Source organism: Andrographis paniculata, unplaced genomic scaffold (assembly GCF_009805555.1).
Source record: "Andrographis paniculata isolate CXL003 unplaced genomic scaffold, ASM980555v1 Contig86END, whole genome shotgun sequence".
In the NCBI taxonomy this organism is placed as follows: domain Eukaryota; kingdom Viridiplantae; phylum Streptophyta; class Magnoliopsida; order Lamiales; family Acanthaceae; genus Andrographis; species Andrographis paniculata.
The window spans coordinates 6,783,926-6,800,642 of NW_026137624.1; the positions used below are offsets into that span (position 1 = coordinate 6,783,926).

At 39.4% G+C, this 16,717-nt stretch overlaps 3 protein-coding genes across 3 annotated transcripts; 2 read left to right on the forward strand and 1 right to left on the reverse strand.

The window, feature by feature from the left end:
- The first annotated feature begins 1,449 nt into the window (after positions 1-1,449).
- Positions 1,450-5,429, forward strand: LOC127242171 (TGACG-sequence-specific DNA-binding protein TGA-1A-like). Its single transcript, XM_051261599.1, has 9 exons — positions 1,450-1,665; positions 2,741-3,021; positions 3,118-3,192; positions 3,459-3,518; positions 3,666-3,743; positions 4,087-4,150; positions 4,263-4,534; positions 4,624-4,848; positions 4,930-5,429. Exons 2-9 carry the CDS (start codon positions 2,866-2,868, stop codon positions 5,095-5,097), a joined length of 1,098 nt encoding a protein of 365 aa, XP_051117556.1. The 5' UTR covers positions 1,450-1,665; positions 2,741-2,865; the 3' UTR covers positions 5,098-5,429.
- On the reverse strand, positions 5,421-10,341 carry LOC127242170 (probable inactive receptor kinase At5g10020). Its single transcript, XM_051261598.1, has 4 exons — positions 9,311-10,341; positions 6,945-8,029; positions 6,405-6,864; positions 5,421-6,317 (listed from the first exon to the last, which is right to left on the reverse strand). Exons 1-4 carry the CDS (start codon positions 10,233-10,235, stop codon positions 5,713-5,715), a joined length of 3,075 nt encoding a protein of 1,024 aa, XP_051117555.1. The 5' UTR covers positions 10,236-10,341; the 3' UTR covers positions 5,421-5,712.
- Positions 10,342-14,135: 3,794 nt separating this feature from the next.
- LOC127241964 (cytochrome P450 71AU50-like) lies at positions 14,136-16,057 on the forward strand. The gene is made up of 2 exons (XM_051261263.1): positions 14,136-15,209; positions 15,294-16,057. The coding sequence occupies exons 1-2, from the start codon at positions 14,274-14,276 to the stop codon at positions 15,906-15,908; spliced, it is 1,551 nt and encodes a 516-aa protein (XP_051117220.1). The 5' UTR covers positions 14,136-14,273; the 3' UTR covers positions 15,909-16,057.
- Positions 16,058-16,717: the final 660 nt, after the last annotated feature.

The window sequence follows — 16,717 nt, forward strand, 5'->3', positions numbered from 1 at the left end:
ATATATATATATACCTTTTTTCACAATCAATATCATATATATATATTGAAGTAATTGGGAACAAATGGTAAGCACTAGTACTACATATGGGGTGGGGTGGGGTATGGTATGGGTGAATATATATTGAAGTAGATGATGAGTTTAGAATATAAAAGTAGAGAATGAATTGATTAATGAATGAATGGTGGTGGGCCAGGATATGCTAACATCACAGTCCACCCCAACTAGTACTATCATATACATTTATTTCTAAGTGGATTCTCTCTCTATATGACGTCAATACACACATATATATATATAATACAATATTAGGTGTACGTATCGTATGTATAAAAATATCCAACTAAATTGTATGCATGTATGTAATAAATAATTAATTTGTAAAATAAAACTTGGTTTGAGTAGAACGGCTAGATATAAGTATATTCCAATTAAATGATAACATCCAATATTAAAATGAGAGAGAGATTAGCTTAGCAATATGCCTCTGAAGGGTTTGAAGGGACATTAATTAATTAGATTAATTTCATCACTCAATAATAATAACAATAAATAAATAATTATACTTAGATCCATCGCCTTACTACTCTACCCTTTCTTTAAAAATATATTTATTTAATACAGCACATTGCGATAACATATATATTTAATTTAATTTTAATTTTAATGAAGAGGACAGTGAGTGAGTGGGGTTTGCTTATAAGTTGATAATGTTATTAATTAGTAAGATACAACAATTATAAGAGCAAGTTGGTTCATTTTCATTTTAAGCTTTCAATAAATACACTACACTACTAATTAATTGAAATACCGAATAGGGAGCGTGAGACCACGCGCCAGCTAGCTAGCTACTACCGTCACGTCTTGACACGACACCAAAGCAATCATTTAGGAATCCAACATTCCCCACACGCTCTGACCTGGCGTGGCGCCCACGCTCCTTCCTTGTCTATTCTCTGTTCTTCAGACCAGACCTAACCTTACTGGGACTGGGATCAATTCATGGAGTCTATAATTCATGTATCAAAGCAACGCAAAGCTCCCCAACCCAACTCTCATGCTATCATGCAACTGCAAAGCTCGATTGATGATTTGACCTATATATACATACATATCAATTACGGAGCTTATATATTAGCCAGCTTTCATGGGTGGGGTAAGGTAAGGCGAGGTTAGCAATTCTGTGCTGCATCTGCAAGAGCCAAATTAAATATTATCAAATTAAAGTATGTGTGTACATGGTGAGAGTGATCTGGTGCGCATATTCAAAGCAACCATTACATTTACATATACACTCCCACACACACACACACACACACACATATATACACATATATTGTGTAGTATATGTGTGTATAGATACATCAATACGAGTGTTGGTAGTGAATTACAGTCAGTCAGTCAGTCAGTCAGTCAGTCAGTCCCTTTTGTTTATTTATTAATTTCCTATTTATTTAAATAGACAATACTAAATGTTAAAAAGATGTTGCGTTCACAATCATATTCTCGATTCTTTTTTGTTCTTATTCTTCTTGCTGCCTCTTCTTCTTCTTCAGAATCAACGGCTACGGTCGTATGGAAGCTGGGCTTCGCCGGAATTCACTTTTGATCGGTTTATGACTGCTTGTTGAGCCAAGTCGGGTCATTTAATTCACCATAAAAAAGGTTTGTTTCAATTATTTCCTCTAGCTCGTTTCTGTGTCGTATCGTTGTTTTGGTTATTTTGATTTGGTTTTCGATATGTGGCATAAATTGAGGTTTTCTAACTGGTATGAATTTGAAAAACTGTGAGGTGAGGTTTGATAAAGTTTTCGATTTGTAGAACAAAAACAGTTTTGTAGTAATTGCATGCCTTGCAGGTGTTTGATGTTGTGCCTGCGAGAACTTCCCTATGTTATATATGATTTGATTGCATCACAGTTTTGTTGATTTCTTTTGACACACACACAGGTGTGTATATATATATATATTAAAACTTAACATAAAGGCGTACGTGTATGAATTCATGAAGGAAATTGGGATTTCTAACATGAATGGATGTTGACTTGGAATGATGCAAGTGGGATGAAGAACTAGTTTCATTAATAAAGACCTGAGGATCAGATACCTTCAAATTTCCAAAGTTAGATTCTGCATATAATTTTAACTGATTTAGACTTGGATTAAACCTCCGAAATTTAGGTCTGATTTCAGCCTTCAACATTGTGCTAAATTAGTTGCAGATTGATTGATGCCTTTGGAATGAATCCTTTATACATAAGTATAATTCATTGTCATTACTTGCTTTCAATTCATACGAATATGGTCATTCTTCTGCCCTTGGAAGTCACATTCAAATGCATAGTCTAATGACAATTTTGTTGTGCTGTTTTCTTGTTTTGGTTGCGTGAAAAGTTAAGTGTCGTGTAGCAATTGCAGCAAGTCTCTCGAACTATTGCCCGGTTAGATGCGATTTTTTTTCACAAATATTGTGCTCCATTGGCTAATCAAAAGAAAGGAGAACTTATTCTGCAGAGAATATATGACTAACTAGGCAGTCAATGTGTGATACATCCGTCAACATTCTTTAGAAATATGGGATTCGGTCACAACTCTTAATCTTGTGCAATGTGAATTTGTAATACTGGTTTGGAACTCATCTTTTCTTTCTTTGTTGTTATTTCTTGAAAGTTTTCTTTTCAATTTGCTTCATTGATTTATTCATATCTCTGATGCACCTTCCTCGGGGTTGTGAGTTCAGCAGTTTCTTTGCATATTAAGTGATTTCGGAGAGCAATAGTACGTCACGTTCAATTTGATTGCCAAAGTATTCAAGGGGCAATAGTAAAAAATTCAATTTGATCATTGAGTTAACAGTCAGCCAAAATGAATTCTGGATCCACCCAATTTGTTCCTGCAAGAGGGATGGGGATATTAGAGCCAATCCATCAAATGGCCATGTGGGGAGATTTCAAAGGCAGCAACTATCTGGAAACATCTCCACCGATGATTCTGGAGGTTGATGCTAAACTTGACAACCAGGTGCCACTATTATTTTGATCTCCATATTGCTGCTCATGTTGTTGGCGTTAAGATGTCAAGATTGTTTATTGCTGGCTTGGTTTTGAATATCTCTAGTCGGAGGACACTTCACATGGAACAGCTGAGCCGGCAAATAAATACGATCAAGAAGCAAGTAAGCCAACTGATAAGGTAAATATATATATGCAAGATGTTCCATTGGTTTCTGTTGTTCCATTCAGTTTCTATATTCATTAATTCAATTGTAGGTTAGCTTGATTATTCAATATCTGTTTGTCCGGTATCCATGGTTTCTAGTGATATGGAACTTTCTTTATCTGCGTATGGCATTGCAGAGAAGTTAATATTATCTTTGCCATCTCATCAGAGTTTTAAATTTCTCATCTGTTCATCTTCGAACACTTGATATTGTTGACAAGACTGAGTTTGTGTTGTAGGCACTGAGACGCCTGGCACAAAACAGGGAGGCTGCTCGCAAAAGTCGCCTCCGGAAAAAGGTACATTACTGTTGCAAACATGTATTTTACATCTACTGGAAAAACTCAAGATTTATCTTTTCTTACTAGTTTATTATATCCAAATGTGGGGACTTTACAATGTTTCATCTATGAATTGTTTGCCTGATCTAATTTTTTATCTTGCAGGCATATGTCCAGCAGCTCGAAAACAGTAAACTGAAGTTAATTCAGTTAGAGCAAGAGCTAGACCGAGCTCGACAACAGGTAAAAGAAATACCAGTGACTGTGCTACTTGTATTTGACCCATACTTATGTCAAAAATTCAGTTGCAGTTGAAAGATATAAAGCGCAATATTGAAGGTATATTGTGAGACTTAATCAGAATCCTATAAACCTTTTGAGTTGTTGGTATCATGCAGCGACTAAGTACATTACACTATATTAGCACTACACAACTATAAAACTTGCATGCCTATGGCTTCTAATATCATTAACAAGTTCTGACTTTCTAGTTTGGCGTGGCTTCTGAATCCCAGCAACTCTGTCTTTAATTCACTTGTTTTGTTATTTTATCAGCACGTTTGAATTCCAGAGCTTTCTGATGCAGGGAATGTATGTTGGTGGTGGTATGGATGCTTGTCAGATTGGATACTCCGCGGCTACAAACCCAGGTTTGTATGGTCATAAATCCTCTTGATCAAATGCAACACTCATTTTGGTAGCTGGTAATCAAGTCAGTCAGGCAAATGATCGAAGGTAGGGTGATGGTTCGTATGGTTGTAGGCATTGTGACATTTGAAAGGGAATATGGACACTGGATCGAAGAGCAAAACAGGCAAATTATGGATATCCGAAATGCATTGCGCAACAATATGAGAGACATGGAACTGCGCATACTCGTCGATGCAGGAATGAGGCATTACTCTGATCTCTTTGACATGAAAGCGGCAGCTGCCAGGGCTGATGTGTTCTATCTCATCTCCGGGATGTGGAAGACACCCGCAGAACGATTCTTTTTCTGGATTGGCGGCTTTCGGCCTTCAGAACTTCTAAAGGTAACAATATTTGAAAATACAGAGCTTGAATGAGCTTGAACATATCTCATTATTGCCTGGTGTCTGAATTGTTTTTGTTTTCTTGACAGGTTCTGTCACCGCATCTGGAGTTAACAGAAACGCAGCGTCTGGATGTGGGGAATCTTAGGCAATTGTGTCAGCAAGCCGAAGATGCTTTAACACAGGGAATGGAGAAACTACACTACATTATCGCTGAAGCGATAGCCGGGGGTTCACTAGGCGAGGGGAACTACCTGCCGCAGCTCACTGCTGCTGCAGAGAAGTTAGAATCTCTGGCCCGGTTTGTTCAACAGGTAGGTAGTAGCAGTTGGTGTTTGTGGAGTGAGTTGGTCGAATGAGAATTTAGAATTTACATAATGTCAGTTCTATTACAGGCAGATCATCTTCGGCAACAGACTCTGCAGCAGATGTCGGGACTCCTCACCACTCATCAAGCAGCGCACGGTCTCCTTGCGCTAGGGGAGTATTTGCAACGTCTTCGGGCATTAAGTACGCTTTGGTCTTCGCATGGTCACGAACGACTAGCGCCGCAGCAGCAGTAAGCCTTGACAAAACGTGATTTTAGTGCATCATTGTATTGTATTGTATTGTATTGTTGGCAGCAAACACACGATATAATTATCAGCTTCTGCTGCCCATTTTTGAGATGATACAAGAATTTGTGAATATGTATGTATGTATTTTAGTCTGTCAAGAGAAGGTGTGCAGATATGTATATGACTGTGTGCTGAAATTCTGTCCCATTTTAGGTTGATACGTTTCCAGATTTTCCTTTTTGTGAGATTTATCTTATCGACTAGTTTGGAGCACTTCTCAAGCTGTAAAATTGTCTGTAATGAATCATATGTCATATGCAAAGCAGGCAAATTAATTAGTTTATTGCATTAGACTTAGACGTCTATTCTATTCATAAAAAAGCAAGCAGCACAAATCTTGAACAGTCACAGCTCAAAAGGAGCACATACATACTCTACAAGATAACTTGAATTGCCCGCTCAGTTCATTAAATGGGGAAGAATTATGGCAATCAAATAAACACCCCTCTACACAAAAAAAACTCAAGGGGTGCAAAAATAAACAAATAAAAATAAAATCAAAACTAAACAATCTCAATCTCAATCTCCAAGGATAAAAAGAAAAGACTCCTGAAATCAAATCTAAGACAACTGCAAAACTTCACGCACATAGCAGATGTCCTGAAACACCTGTCTTATGTTGGGCCTCTCACTCCCCGCCCGGATGCACCCCAACGAGACGCCCACCATCCCGTCCATTGCCGCCGCCTCCTCCGAGCTCTCATCTCCGGCAGCGTCGGCGATGTCCCGATCTATGCAGTCCATCCGCCGCCCCTCCTCGTCGCAGAGACGCACCCAGTCAGCGAGGTCCACCGCACCTGACTGACCGGAGATGATGTCGCCAGCACTCCGCCCGGTCAACAACTCCATCAGAATCACGCCGAATGCATACACATCGGCTTTCAATGAAGGTGCAGGCTTGGAATGGCCAGCAAGCTCGGGAGCACGGTAGCCAAGTGCCCCCAGATTCAGCACCTGCTCGGCAACACCCGCTGGGGTCATCAACCGATGGAGGCCATAATCACTTAGGCGGGCAGCGTAGTCAGGCCCCGTCAAGAGTATGTTCGTCGGCTTCAGGTTCCCGTGCGGTAGCCCGCATTGGTGCAGGTGCATGAGGCCCCGAGCTACGTCCCGCGCGACATTTATCCGTTGGGTGAATGACAGCGGATGCCGGCGGGGAGTGGTGCCTGAAAAAACAATTTATATGAATGTGCATGTTTTTAGATTTTGAATTCAAATCGAAACAAAACAAACATGCCGATTTACTGACTCACCGTAAAGATGTACAGCCAAGCTATCACCGGGAATGAAGTCGGCTAGAACAAGCCTCTCTTGTTCTCTCGGCCCCCAGTAATATGCGTGCAGAGGCACGGTGTTCTCATGTGCGATAGCCCCGATCTTTTTAATTTCCCGTGCGAATTCTTTCTTGCCCTTGACTAACCCGATCCTCAGCCACTTGACCGTCAGCAGACTCCCATTGTCGAGGGTGGCTTTGTACAAGGTGCCGTGGCTACTCCGCCCGAGAACTTCTGCCGGGGCACGGGACAGCTCTTCAGCAGTAAAATTTAGAGAGCTATCCAAGAAGCACAGGTCTCCCGCAAATCTGACCGGAGATCGCACGTCAGAAGATCCAGACTGTTCTGATGTCTCGTGACGTTGGGGCGAGGACAAGACTGGAGATTCAGGCGAGGATATCCTTCCTGATGCCGTTGCTACTCCGCCGAGAGAAACATTCTGGGGAAATGCAACAGAGGAATTATCAGTATGTACAGACCAACATCTCAGGTTTGAAAATGATCGTCAGAAAAGCTTACCAAAGTTTGACGAGTAGGCTCCAACTCTGCACTGCTGGTATGGAATCTGAAAAACGAGGGACGGGAAAACAATCCTGCTTTGATGTCCCTCCCGAAGTTTTCGCCACAAAATCCCCTTCGAACGCGGAAATCATGAAACTTTGCGCGGCGATAAGCTATAAAAGCAAATGCAGTCATTATAGCAACTCCAATAGATGCAAGAATAATGGCTACTTTGATGTTCGATCCCAAGCCGCGATGGCGTCCCGGGGTCTCATTCACGCCAGGGACGTGATCACCGGATGCAGAAGGACGACGACCTTTGAATTCATTCCCGGAAAATGAAGAATCAGGAAAGACATTCAAGTTTTCTGGGATTTCTCCAGACAGGTTATTGTGGGAAACATCGAAAGACTTCAGACTTGCTGGCAGGTCGCCGGGAAGTTGTCCACTGAAGCTGTTGTAGGACAAGTTAAGATACTCAAGGCCACTAAGTTTGCTCAGTGCATTCGGGAGCTGTCCTGATAACTTATTCTGTGCAAGGTTCAACAACCTGAGCCTTATCCAGTTACCAACAGCCGCAGGCAGTTCGCCAGTCAGCAGATTTCTCGAAAGATCGAGAAACTCCATCGGTGGGCCCGAAGAAAGAATCTGTAGTGTGCTGGCCCGCGAACCTCCAAGGGGAACAGGTCCTGTCAAGTGATTGGCAGACAAGTTCAGATTTGTTAGGGTCATTGAAATAAAGAAGCTACTGGGCATTTGCCCCTCAAGCTGGTTAGAGCTGAGATCGAGTGTGGCAAGCTTTGCGAGGAAACCGATTGCCGGAGGCAGATTTCCTTCCAGGGTATTGTTTCGTAGGCTGAGACGTGTCAAGCTCTGGAACTGTGGCAAATCTGGAATGGTTCCATTCAAGAGGTTTGAGCTCAAATCTAATGTTTCCAAATCAGTGTTCCAAGTCGTAAGAACAGATATGTCGCCCGATAAGAGGTTTCTGCTGAGATCAACAGTATGGCAGCTTCCTACTGATGAAGGCAATGGGCCCGAGATACTGTTTGAAGACATGTTCAGAATATCCAACATTTTTGAGTTGATTTCTTGAATGGAACCTGAAAGAAGAACAGAACAGTTCATAGATCATTTCGATTGAAGAGCAACTCACAGAGTATAGAAACAAATAAACATAACATAGTATAGAAATACCGCATTAAAGAGAATAAAGATCGATCATTTTCACATCACAGTAGCCGACAAAAACCATAATCGCCATCATAAAGGGATCTATTAATCTTCTGCAGTTTCTAGAAGCTTAACTCATCATACCTCTTTTTCACCAAATAGGTGACAGACTTAACTTTTCGAAACAACTACGAAACAGAGGAAACTTCACAACTACTAAATATGAAAATTTCGTAGCTCATTAATGTTAGTTAGCAACGAACAACTTTATGATATTACCAACAGTGATCATGCACGAATCGCCACGTGTCTTTCTTCTAACTAAGTGAACGTGTGCGACCCTCATTCTCATTCGCGAGTGATTCTCGGAGAATTTTATAAAACTAGATTACATCAAACAAACATATTACCTCATTAATGTTAGTTAGCAACGAACAACTTTATGATATTACCAACAAAGATCATGCGCAAATCGCCACGTGTCTTTCTTCTAACTAAGTGAATGTGTGCGACCCTCATTCTCATTCGTTAGTGATTCTTGGAGAATTTTATAAAACTAGATCACATCAAACAAACATATTACCTCATTAATGTTAGTTAGCAACGGACAATTGTATTCTATCGCCACCAACGGTCATGGGCGAATGACCACGTGTCTTTCTTCCAACTAAGTGATCATATACACCCCTCATTCTCATTCACGAGGGATTCTTGGAGGATTTTATAAAACTAGATTACATCTAACAAACATCTTGCATCATTTATGTTAGTTAGCAACGGACAATTGTACTCTATCGCCGCCAACGGTCATGAAAGAAAGACTAAGTAATCATATACACCCATCATTCTCATTCACGAGGGATTCTCGGAGGATTTGATCAAACTAGAATACATCTAACAAACATCTTGCATCATTAATGTTAGTTAGCAACGGACAATTGTACTCTACCGCCACCAACGGCCATGGGCGAATGATCATGTATCTTTCTTCCAACTAAGTAATCATGCACGCCCCTCGTTCTTCTTCGCGAAGAATTTTCGGAGAATTTCATAAAACTTCATTATGGCTAACAAATAATCCTATGAGACACAAAAGCTACACAATCCTGTGAGAAACACATCCACATTCAGACACCAAAAGTTCATACAAAACACAACAATTCAGCTGGTATAAAACTTGTAGTAGCAACAAGTTTAAAATCAAATGTCACCTGAGAATTGGTTGCCACTAAGATCGAGCTCCACCAACGGGACCTCCCCCTGCAAGAGCCCTTTGGGCACCAGCCCCGATAGCCCGTTGTTTCCAAGCCTTAGAATCTGAAGATTTGGCAATGGCCCGAAATCCGGAAGGCTCCCGGAAATCCCATTGTCGCCCAAATCCAAGACCTTCAAGTTCCTGAACAAGTTCATCGCTTCCTTGGCCCATAGCCCACCGCTTAAATTGTTTCCACTTATGTTGACATATTGGATGGTGTTGCCTAAGCTAGAGAGATTTTCGATGCTCAGATCAATCGATCCGGAGAAGCTGTTGAGACTCAAATCAAGGTGCTCCAGATTCCTGAGCTCGGGAATCAGCTTCCCCACGTCTCCTTGTAGATTATTCGAGTGCAAATCCAATACCTTTAACTGCTGCAGGTTGCCGATTCTTTCTGGGATTTCGCCGGTGAAATTATTGCCGGATAAATTCAGGTAGTGCAGGGGCCACAAATCGGTCAAGCGAGCGGGAATTGAGCCGTAGAATTGGTTATTGGAAAGATCGATTACTTGCAGAACGGGCATTGTGAACAGAGCCGGGACGAGGCGGCCGGATAGGGAATTTCCGACTAGGGTTAGGTTTTGGAGGGACTTTAAGGAAGTAAGAGTATTGAACTTAAGGTCGCCGGATAGTTGGAGGCGGTCGAGGGAAATGGCGATGACGGAGGAAGCGGAGGGGTCGCAGACTACACCGTAGAAGGCGGCGGGGCAGGCGGAGTAGTCGGATGGAGCAATCCAGGTAGAGGAGATTTTGTCGGAGGGGTCGGAGTTGATGCCCTTGCGGAACTCAAGGAGTGATTGGATTTCGTCGGCGGCGCCGCGGATGTGGAGGGTGAGGAGGAGGATGGCTAGCGAGAGGAAGAGAGGTGTATTGACAGCCATTCTAAGAAAATCAGCGATCGGGCATAAGCAAAGGCAATTTGGGGTGAAATTCAGGATTTTGTGGAGACAGAATTGGGGCACCGATGGAAGAAGAAGAAGAAGACGATCCCTGCAGTTCAATTCAATTTTATTCAGTGTGCTTTTATCCTTGAGCGTTTTTGCACTCTGAGTTGTGTTGTGTGTTTTTCGATTAACCTTTCAGAGCAGCCCGGTGCCTTAAGTCGAAATGGATCTGAACCGCCAATTGGAGAGGGCCCACACTATAAATGGTGTAGATCTATTTGGTGCTGGCGCTCCAGGAGCTGTAGTAACTCAGCAGTTGGTTCATGGGGAAACTGAGTTGTAATAAAAGGACATGAGTGGAAAGGTAGATGCATAGAATTTTTGTCAGTAATGTAGGCCCACCTTAATATTACATTAAAATATACAGATAAATCTCAGTTTTATTTACTCAATATTTCGAAATTTTTAGTAGTATTATTCAAAATTTTAAAAAATACTATTAAATTAAATATATATATATATATTTTCATAAAATATCACATAAAAAAAAATTATTAACTTTTTATTATTGCTAAACTTTTAAATTTTTTATTTCTAGCTTGAATCTATACATTACTTTATTATATTTTTAATGGAAAAAAACGTCACTAGTCACATATATATATATATATATATTCACGTCAGTCGCCGCTTGTAACAAACACCATATAAAAACAAAAAGATTTTTTCATCAAACATATTTGTGAAATATGGTTGCTTTTTAAATTGAAAATACATTTAATAATAAATACTTAGTAAGGCATATAATTGACTGTGTGAACCATTGCTACATTTTATATAAAATTACTCACAAGAAATCGGAATAATTAATTATTGGAAACAAAAGAATGAGAATAGATTGAGTATATTATATTACACGCTCGCTCTCCATAAATGTAGAAGAATAATAAATAGCAATAAATGGGTTGAGAGTAATAAAATTGGTCAAAGTCAGGTCAGGGGGAGTCAACTTAAACTGGAATCGAAATTGTGCATCATCAGCTTCATCTTGTAGTAAATTTCCTTTTGGCCCCTACCCAATTCCACTTTGATTTTTATTTTCTTTCTTTTTTTATTATTATTAAAATAGTTTTAATTATTCTAAAAATACAATTCTTTTACACATAGTATAATATACACTAAATAGCAGTATATTCCTTTTTTTTTTTTTTATCTATTACACGTACCTGCATTATTATTTTTACTTGAATTTGCTTTGATACATACAAATCTCAATTATTTAATTCTATCATTGCAAAAGGTTATGCCCGCACGAGCACATATCATTTTTATCTATTATCAATTTCAATAATGATGGATATATACACACATGTGTTTTTTGTTTTGGTTGAATGATGATTTAAATATATAATAATATTAATATGTTTCAATAGATAGTTTTATAAATTATAAAATGCATTTATGTTAAATCATCTGTATGTATGTATGTAGATTGACCCACCCATGTGACGGTTTTCTTAGCCACACCACACACATATATACTAAACAACAAAATTATTATGTACTACTCCAAGTCTCAAGAAAGTTTAATTGCTTCACATCAAAAATTTCATTTTGTAATAATCCTCTTGTAATAATGTAATTCCCCATTTTTTAAATAATAATCATAATAATAATAACAAGTTAGGGGCTGGGCAAGTTGTTGAACGGTAAAATTAGTCATAAATAACGGAACGAGACATATAATCCATCAAATATTTTTGTTATATAAAATCAAATTACCTAAATGTGCATCTTCATTAGTCATAGTTGAAAAAGTGAAAAAGAAATTAATTCTTGAATTGGGAAATGAAAATAGGTAAATTTTGGTCAATCATTTGTTGAATTTTGTTATTCAAATGTGGCATGATATGATTTCCACGATCTATCAAAGAGAGATTTTTCTTTTTACTAGTATTTATTAAGAAAATATACTAATCAGGTATGCATATTATTTTCAAATAAAATACTAAAGATATATATATTTCAAGATATTCCTGATGATATTAATGAGGCAACTATTAATTAATAGAATGGTCACTAAATTGGGAAGAAGGCAAGACAAAAAGAGTATCCAAGTCTACATTGGACATTTTAAATTTGAGGAAATATGCATTAAAGCCGTGGGGCCCCAACCAGGAATCCTTGCTCTAAATGTGACAATGACTGCTTTGCATTTCTTAATTCAAGAAATAATAATTAAATTAATCAAAATTCATTTCATGTCATTTTACAAGTCAATGCAAGGTTACTCATATTTTAAAATACCACCAAATCAATTAACCAAACATCATATATAGGATCGGACAATTAAGCAATTACTATTTACGAATGGAGGCCCAAATACACAACAACACCATGCAATTCTGAGAAATGTTCAAGTAATTGGATTTGTGGGTTGGCCCTATATTTGGGCCCATGATCCAAGATATATTGGGATGGGTTAGTGTGTGTGTGTGTGTGTGAATGAAGAAGGAAGGCCCTATCTTAATTTTCCTATTTTAGCTGTTTATTACATTATATTTATGCTTAATTTATTTATATAAAATATTTTATCTACGGCATAGTTTTATTATCCAAATTGTATTGTATAGAACCTATTTTGTCATTTTATTTTCTATGTATCTAATTAATTATTTTTTTTAAAAAAAAAAAATCAATTTTTGAATCAATAACATTATTTACTAATCTCTATATTTAAACAAAACAAATTTATATAATATAGGTGGTATGTACTAAACTACTAAGGCGGTAATAGCTTTGGCCATTTTTGGCTGGCTGCCTTAAAATATTGGATAATATTATTTTAAAAACATGGTCCTTCCTGAGTGAGAATACTTGTACTCATCGTATTGATGAATAAATGGTCAAACTTTGGGACTCATAAATAATAATTATTCATTAATAAATGTTATTTGAATCAAGAAAGTTATTGAATAAAATATAATTTATTTATTATAAAAGTTTGTAAAGACGGTCGTGAAGGTGACATCGTTGGCTTCACCTGTTCATTTGTGTGTATATACAATAACAGTACTGATATATAATCGAATAATTGCGAATATGGTGGGGACAAATTTCTCTCTATTATATATATATATATATATCATCTTAAACTCAATATAATTGTATTATATTTTCTAAACAAAGCTACATTGAAAATATGATAAACAATGCATGATTATAGAATTCTATATAGTATAAGATTTTACTTAATTGTTGCACCCTTATATATGTAGCTTGATCTATTGGTTGGCAAAAAAGCAAATATATATTTTTGAATTTGTTTGAAATTTATTTGAAATAGAATATTGATATGAATTTTTGTTTAAATAATATACTGATGTAATGTATTGCAAGATAAATGAAATAATACTTCAATTAATTTTTAATCTTAGCTTGCCTAGTCTCAGCTAGAGAGCTAATTAATATATAGAATTAGTAATGGGATCGATGGCCTGCAGCAGCTAGCAATTTGGTAGTGCATATATATATATATTTTATGACCTGACCTGACCTAACTAAGTTATATATGAATCTTGATGATAACTGGCTTAATTCATTATGCATGATGATATCTGGCTTAATTCATTAATAACATTTGTCATTGTCTTGATTCTTCGGCCATAAGGCATGAAAGTAATTATTAATAATAATAATAATGTCAAAGACACACACAATTCATGATATAACTCATATAATTTATATATAGTGTCACGATTCATGCCTCGTCAAACTTCATACCTTAGTTTCTCCAAGTCATTCAGGAATATGAATTCATTAATCAATAAGCTCATCACCAGTTAATAATTCTCAAATTAAAACCGATTTCAAATTCAATCGATACAGTATTATAGTATTATTATTATTTTGTAGCTATTATGATAAACACGTACGAGACTTAATCAACAAAAAATCTCTATATTAATTAATTCTCATTATATATATATATATATATTAATTACAATCCTCTCTAGCTAGCTATAGAGAGCCGGCATGGCTTGGATTTGGGCATTGTTTTCTTTTGTCGCTGCAGTCCTCCATTTTCTCCAAAAACTTGTGATCAGAAAGAACAAGACCAAGAACAAGGACGCCGAGCACGAAACCCGTAGCCGTCTTCCACTTCCAGGCCCTAAAGCCCTCCCCATCATTGGCCATTTACATCTGCTGGGCAAAAACCCTCACCGAATCCTGCGTGACCTGGCCAGCAAGCATGGCCCCATCATGGGCCTGCGCTTCGGCTTTGTGCCGACCGTGGTGGTCTCATCGCCGGCAGCGGCCGAGCTCTTCCTCAAGACTCACGACCTCGTCTTCGCCAGCAGGCCCCGCCAGGGCGCGGCTCAGCATCTGAGCTACGGCCAGAGGAACATGGTTTTCGGGCAGTACAGCCCCTACTGGCGCCACATGCGGAAGCTCTGCACCGTGGAGCTGCTCAGTGCCAAGAGGATCCATCAGTTCCGGGCGTCGAGGAAGGAGGAGATGGACCTGCTGGTTGGGTCCCTCAGAGGGGCCGCCGAGAGGCGCGAGGTCGTGGACCTCAGCACCTGCATTTCCAACTTGAATACGGACATGGTCTCGGTGATGGTGTTCGGGAGGAAGATTGGGGGGAAGGAGCTGGACGGCAAGAGTTTCAGGGAGGTGATCATGGAGACCACCGCCTGCGGCGGGAAGTTCAACCTCGGGGACTACTTTCCGTACATCGGCAGGTTGGATCTTCAGGGGATCAACAAGAAGCTGAAGAGACTGAGCGGGGTCTACGACAGGTTTCTGGAGAAAATGATCGACGATCATCTTCTTCAGAATCATGAGAATAGGAATTGCAAGAATAGAGAGGACTTTGTTGACACAATGGTGGGCTTGTTGGAATCTGGGGAATTGGCAGCCTCTGGATCATTCGAGTTCGATCGCCGCCATGTCAAGGCTGTGCTTCTGGTAATCAATCAAGCAATTAATATTAACAATCGAAAACATTTGTTTAATTAATTGATTACTTGGAACTGTATGTACAAATTTAAGGACATGGTGCTGGCGGGAATGGACACGTCAGCAGCGGCGGTGGAATGGGCTTTGGCGGAGCTGATCAGGGCGCCGCCGGTGATGGAGAAGCTCCGGAAGGAACTGGAGTGCGCGGCGGCGGGGAGGGCGGTGGAGGAATCGGATGTGGAGAGGCTGGAGTTCCTGGACATGGTAGTGAAGGAGACGCTGAGGCTCCACCCGGTGGTGCCGCTGATGGTCCCGCACGAGTCGCGGGAGGACTGCGTAGTGGATGGGTTCTACATTCCCGGCAAGAGTCGAGTGATCGTGAATGCGTGGGCGATCGGGAGGGATCCCGGCGCGTGGGGTCACGACCCCGAGGCATTCCGGCCGGAGAGGTTCGCCGGAGGGAGCGAGCAGGTGGAGTTGGGCGGGGGGCGCCACTTCCATTACGTACCGTTCGGGGCGGGAAGAAGAAGCTGCCCGGGAATCCAGCTGGGAGTGACGGTGGTGAAGTTTGCGGTGGCGCAGCTGGTGCACTGCTTCGATTGGGAATTGGCGGCGGCGGATGATTTGGACATGAGCGAGCACTTCGGCCTGGTGACCGCTAGAGCTCAGCATCTCATGGCTATTCCCAGATACCGATTGCTAAATTAATGATTAATCACTCAAATCATCTATATATACATACATAGTCAGCCTAAGCGAAGGATCGAATAATGAATATTCATTCACTTGAAAAATTCAAAAAGATATATTGATTAGTGAATAAGTTGAGTACAATTAAGGGCCATTCCCATTTTGAATTGGAAGAAGACTTGAAGAAGAAGTCATTGATTAGCGAGCGAACAATATATGTTGACTACTCTACTGCTGCTACTACAAACATTAATGGAGCATTCTTTTGAGGCTGCTGTGCTGAATTTTGGTGCAAAAGCCATGGGAGTTTCAACCTTTTCCATGCCTAAAACGAACACATACTAATAAATTAGAAAACTGTTGTGCAATTTAATAAACACTCCAATCTTATGTACAAATTTAGCTGAAAGGGGATGAAAATACTTTTGACCACTGAAGAGATTCAAAGGAACGAAGGCAGCAGGCAGCGGCAATATGAATATGGAGGGAGGGAGGATCATATATTTATTAATTAATTAATTCGTACTCTGATCTTCAAAGTATAGCTAGAGGTGGTAAGAATTCTTTAGTTTTTTTTATTCAACGTTGAGTGACTGCAAATGCAAATAATCAATAATCAATAGACAGATTTTATTCAAACCTGGACTAACTACACAGCACATTAATTTGAACATACTTTTCAAACTTGGACTATAATAGTATAATATAATATAAGATAAGATATTCATTACTACTGATGCTATATTGTTTTATTTATTGTGCCACGGTCTTTTTTGTAATCTTATCGGATATAATTATTTTGAAATAGCTAGCTTAAATCAAATTTT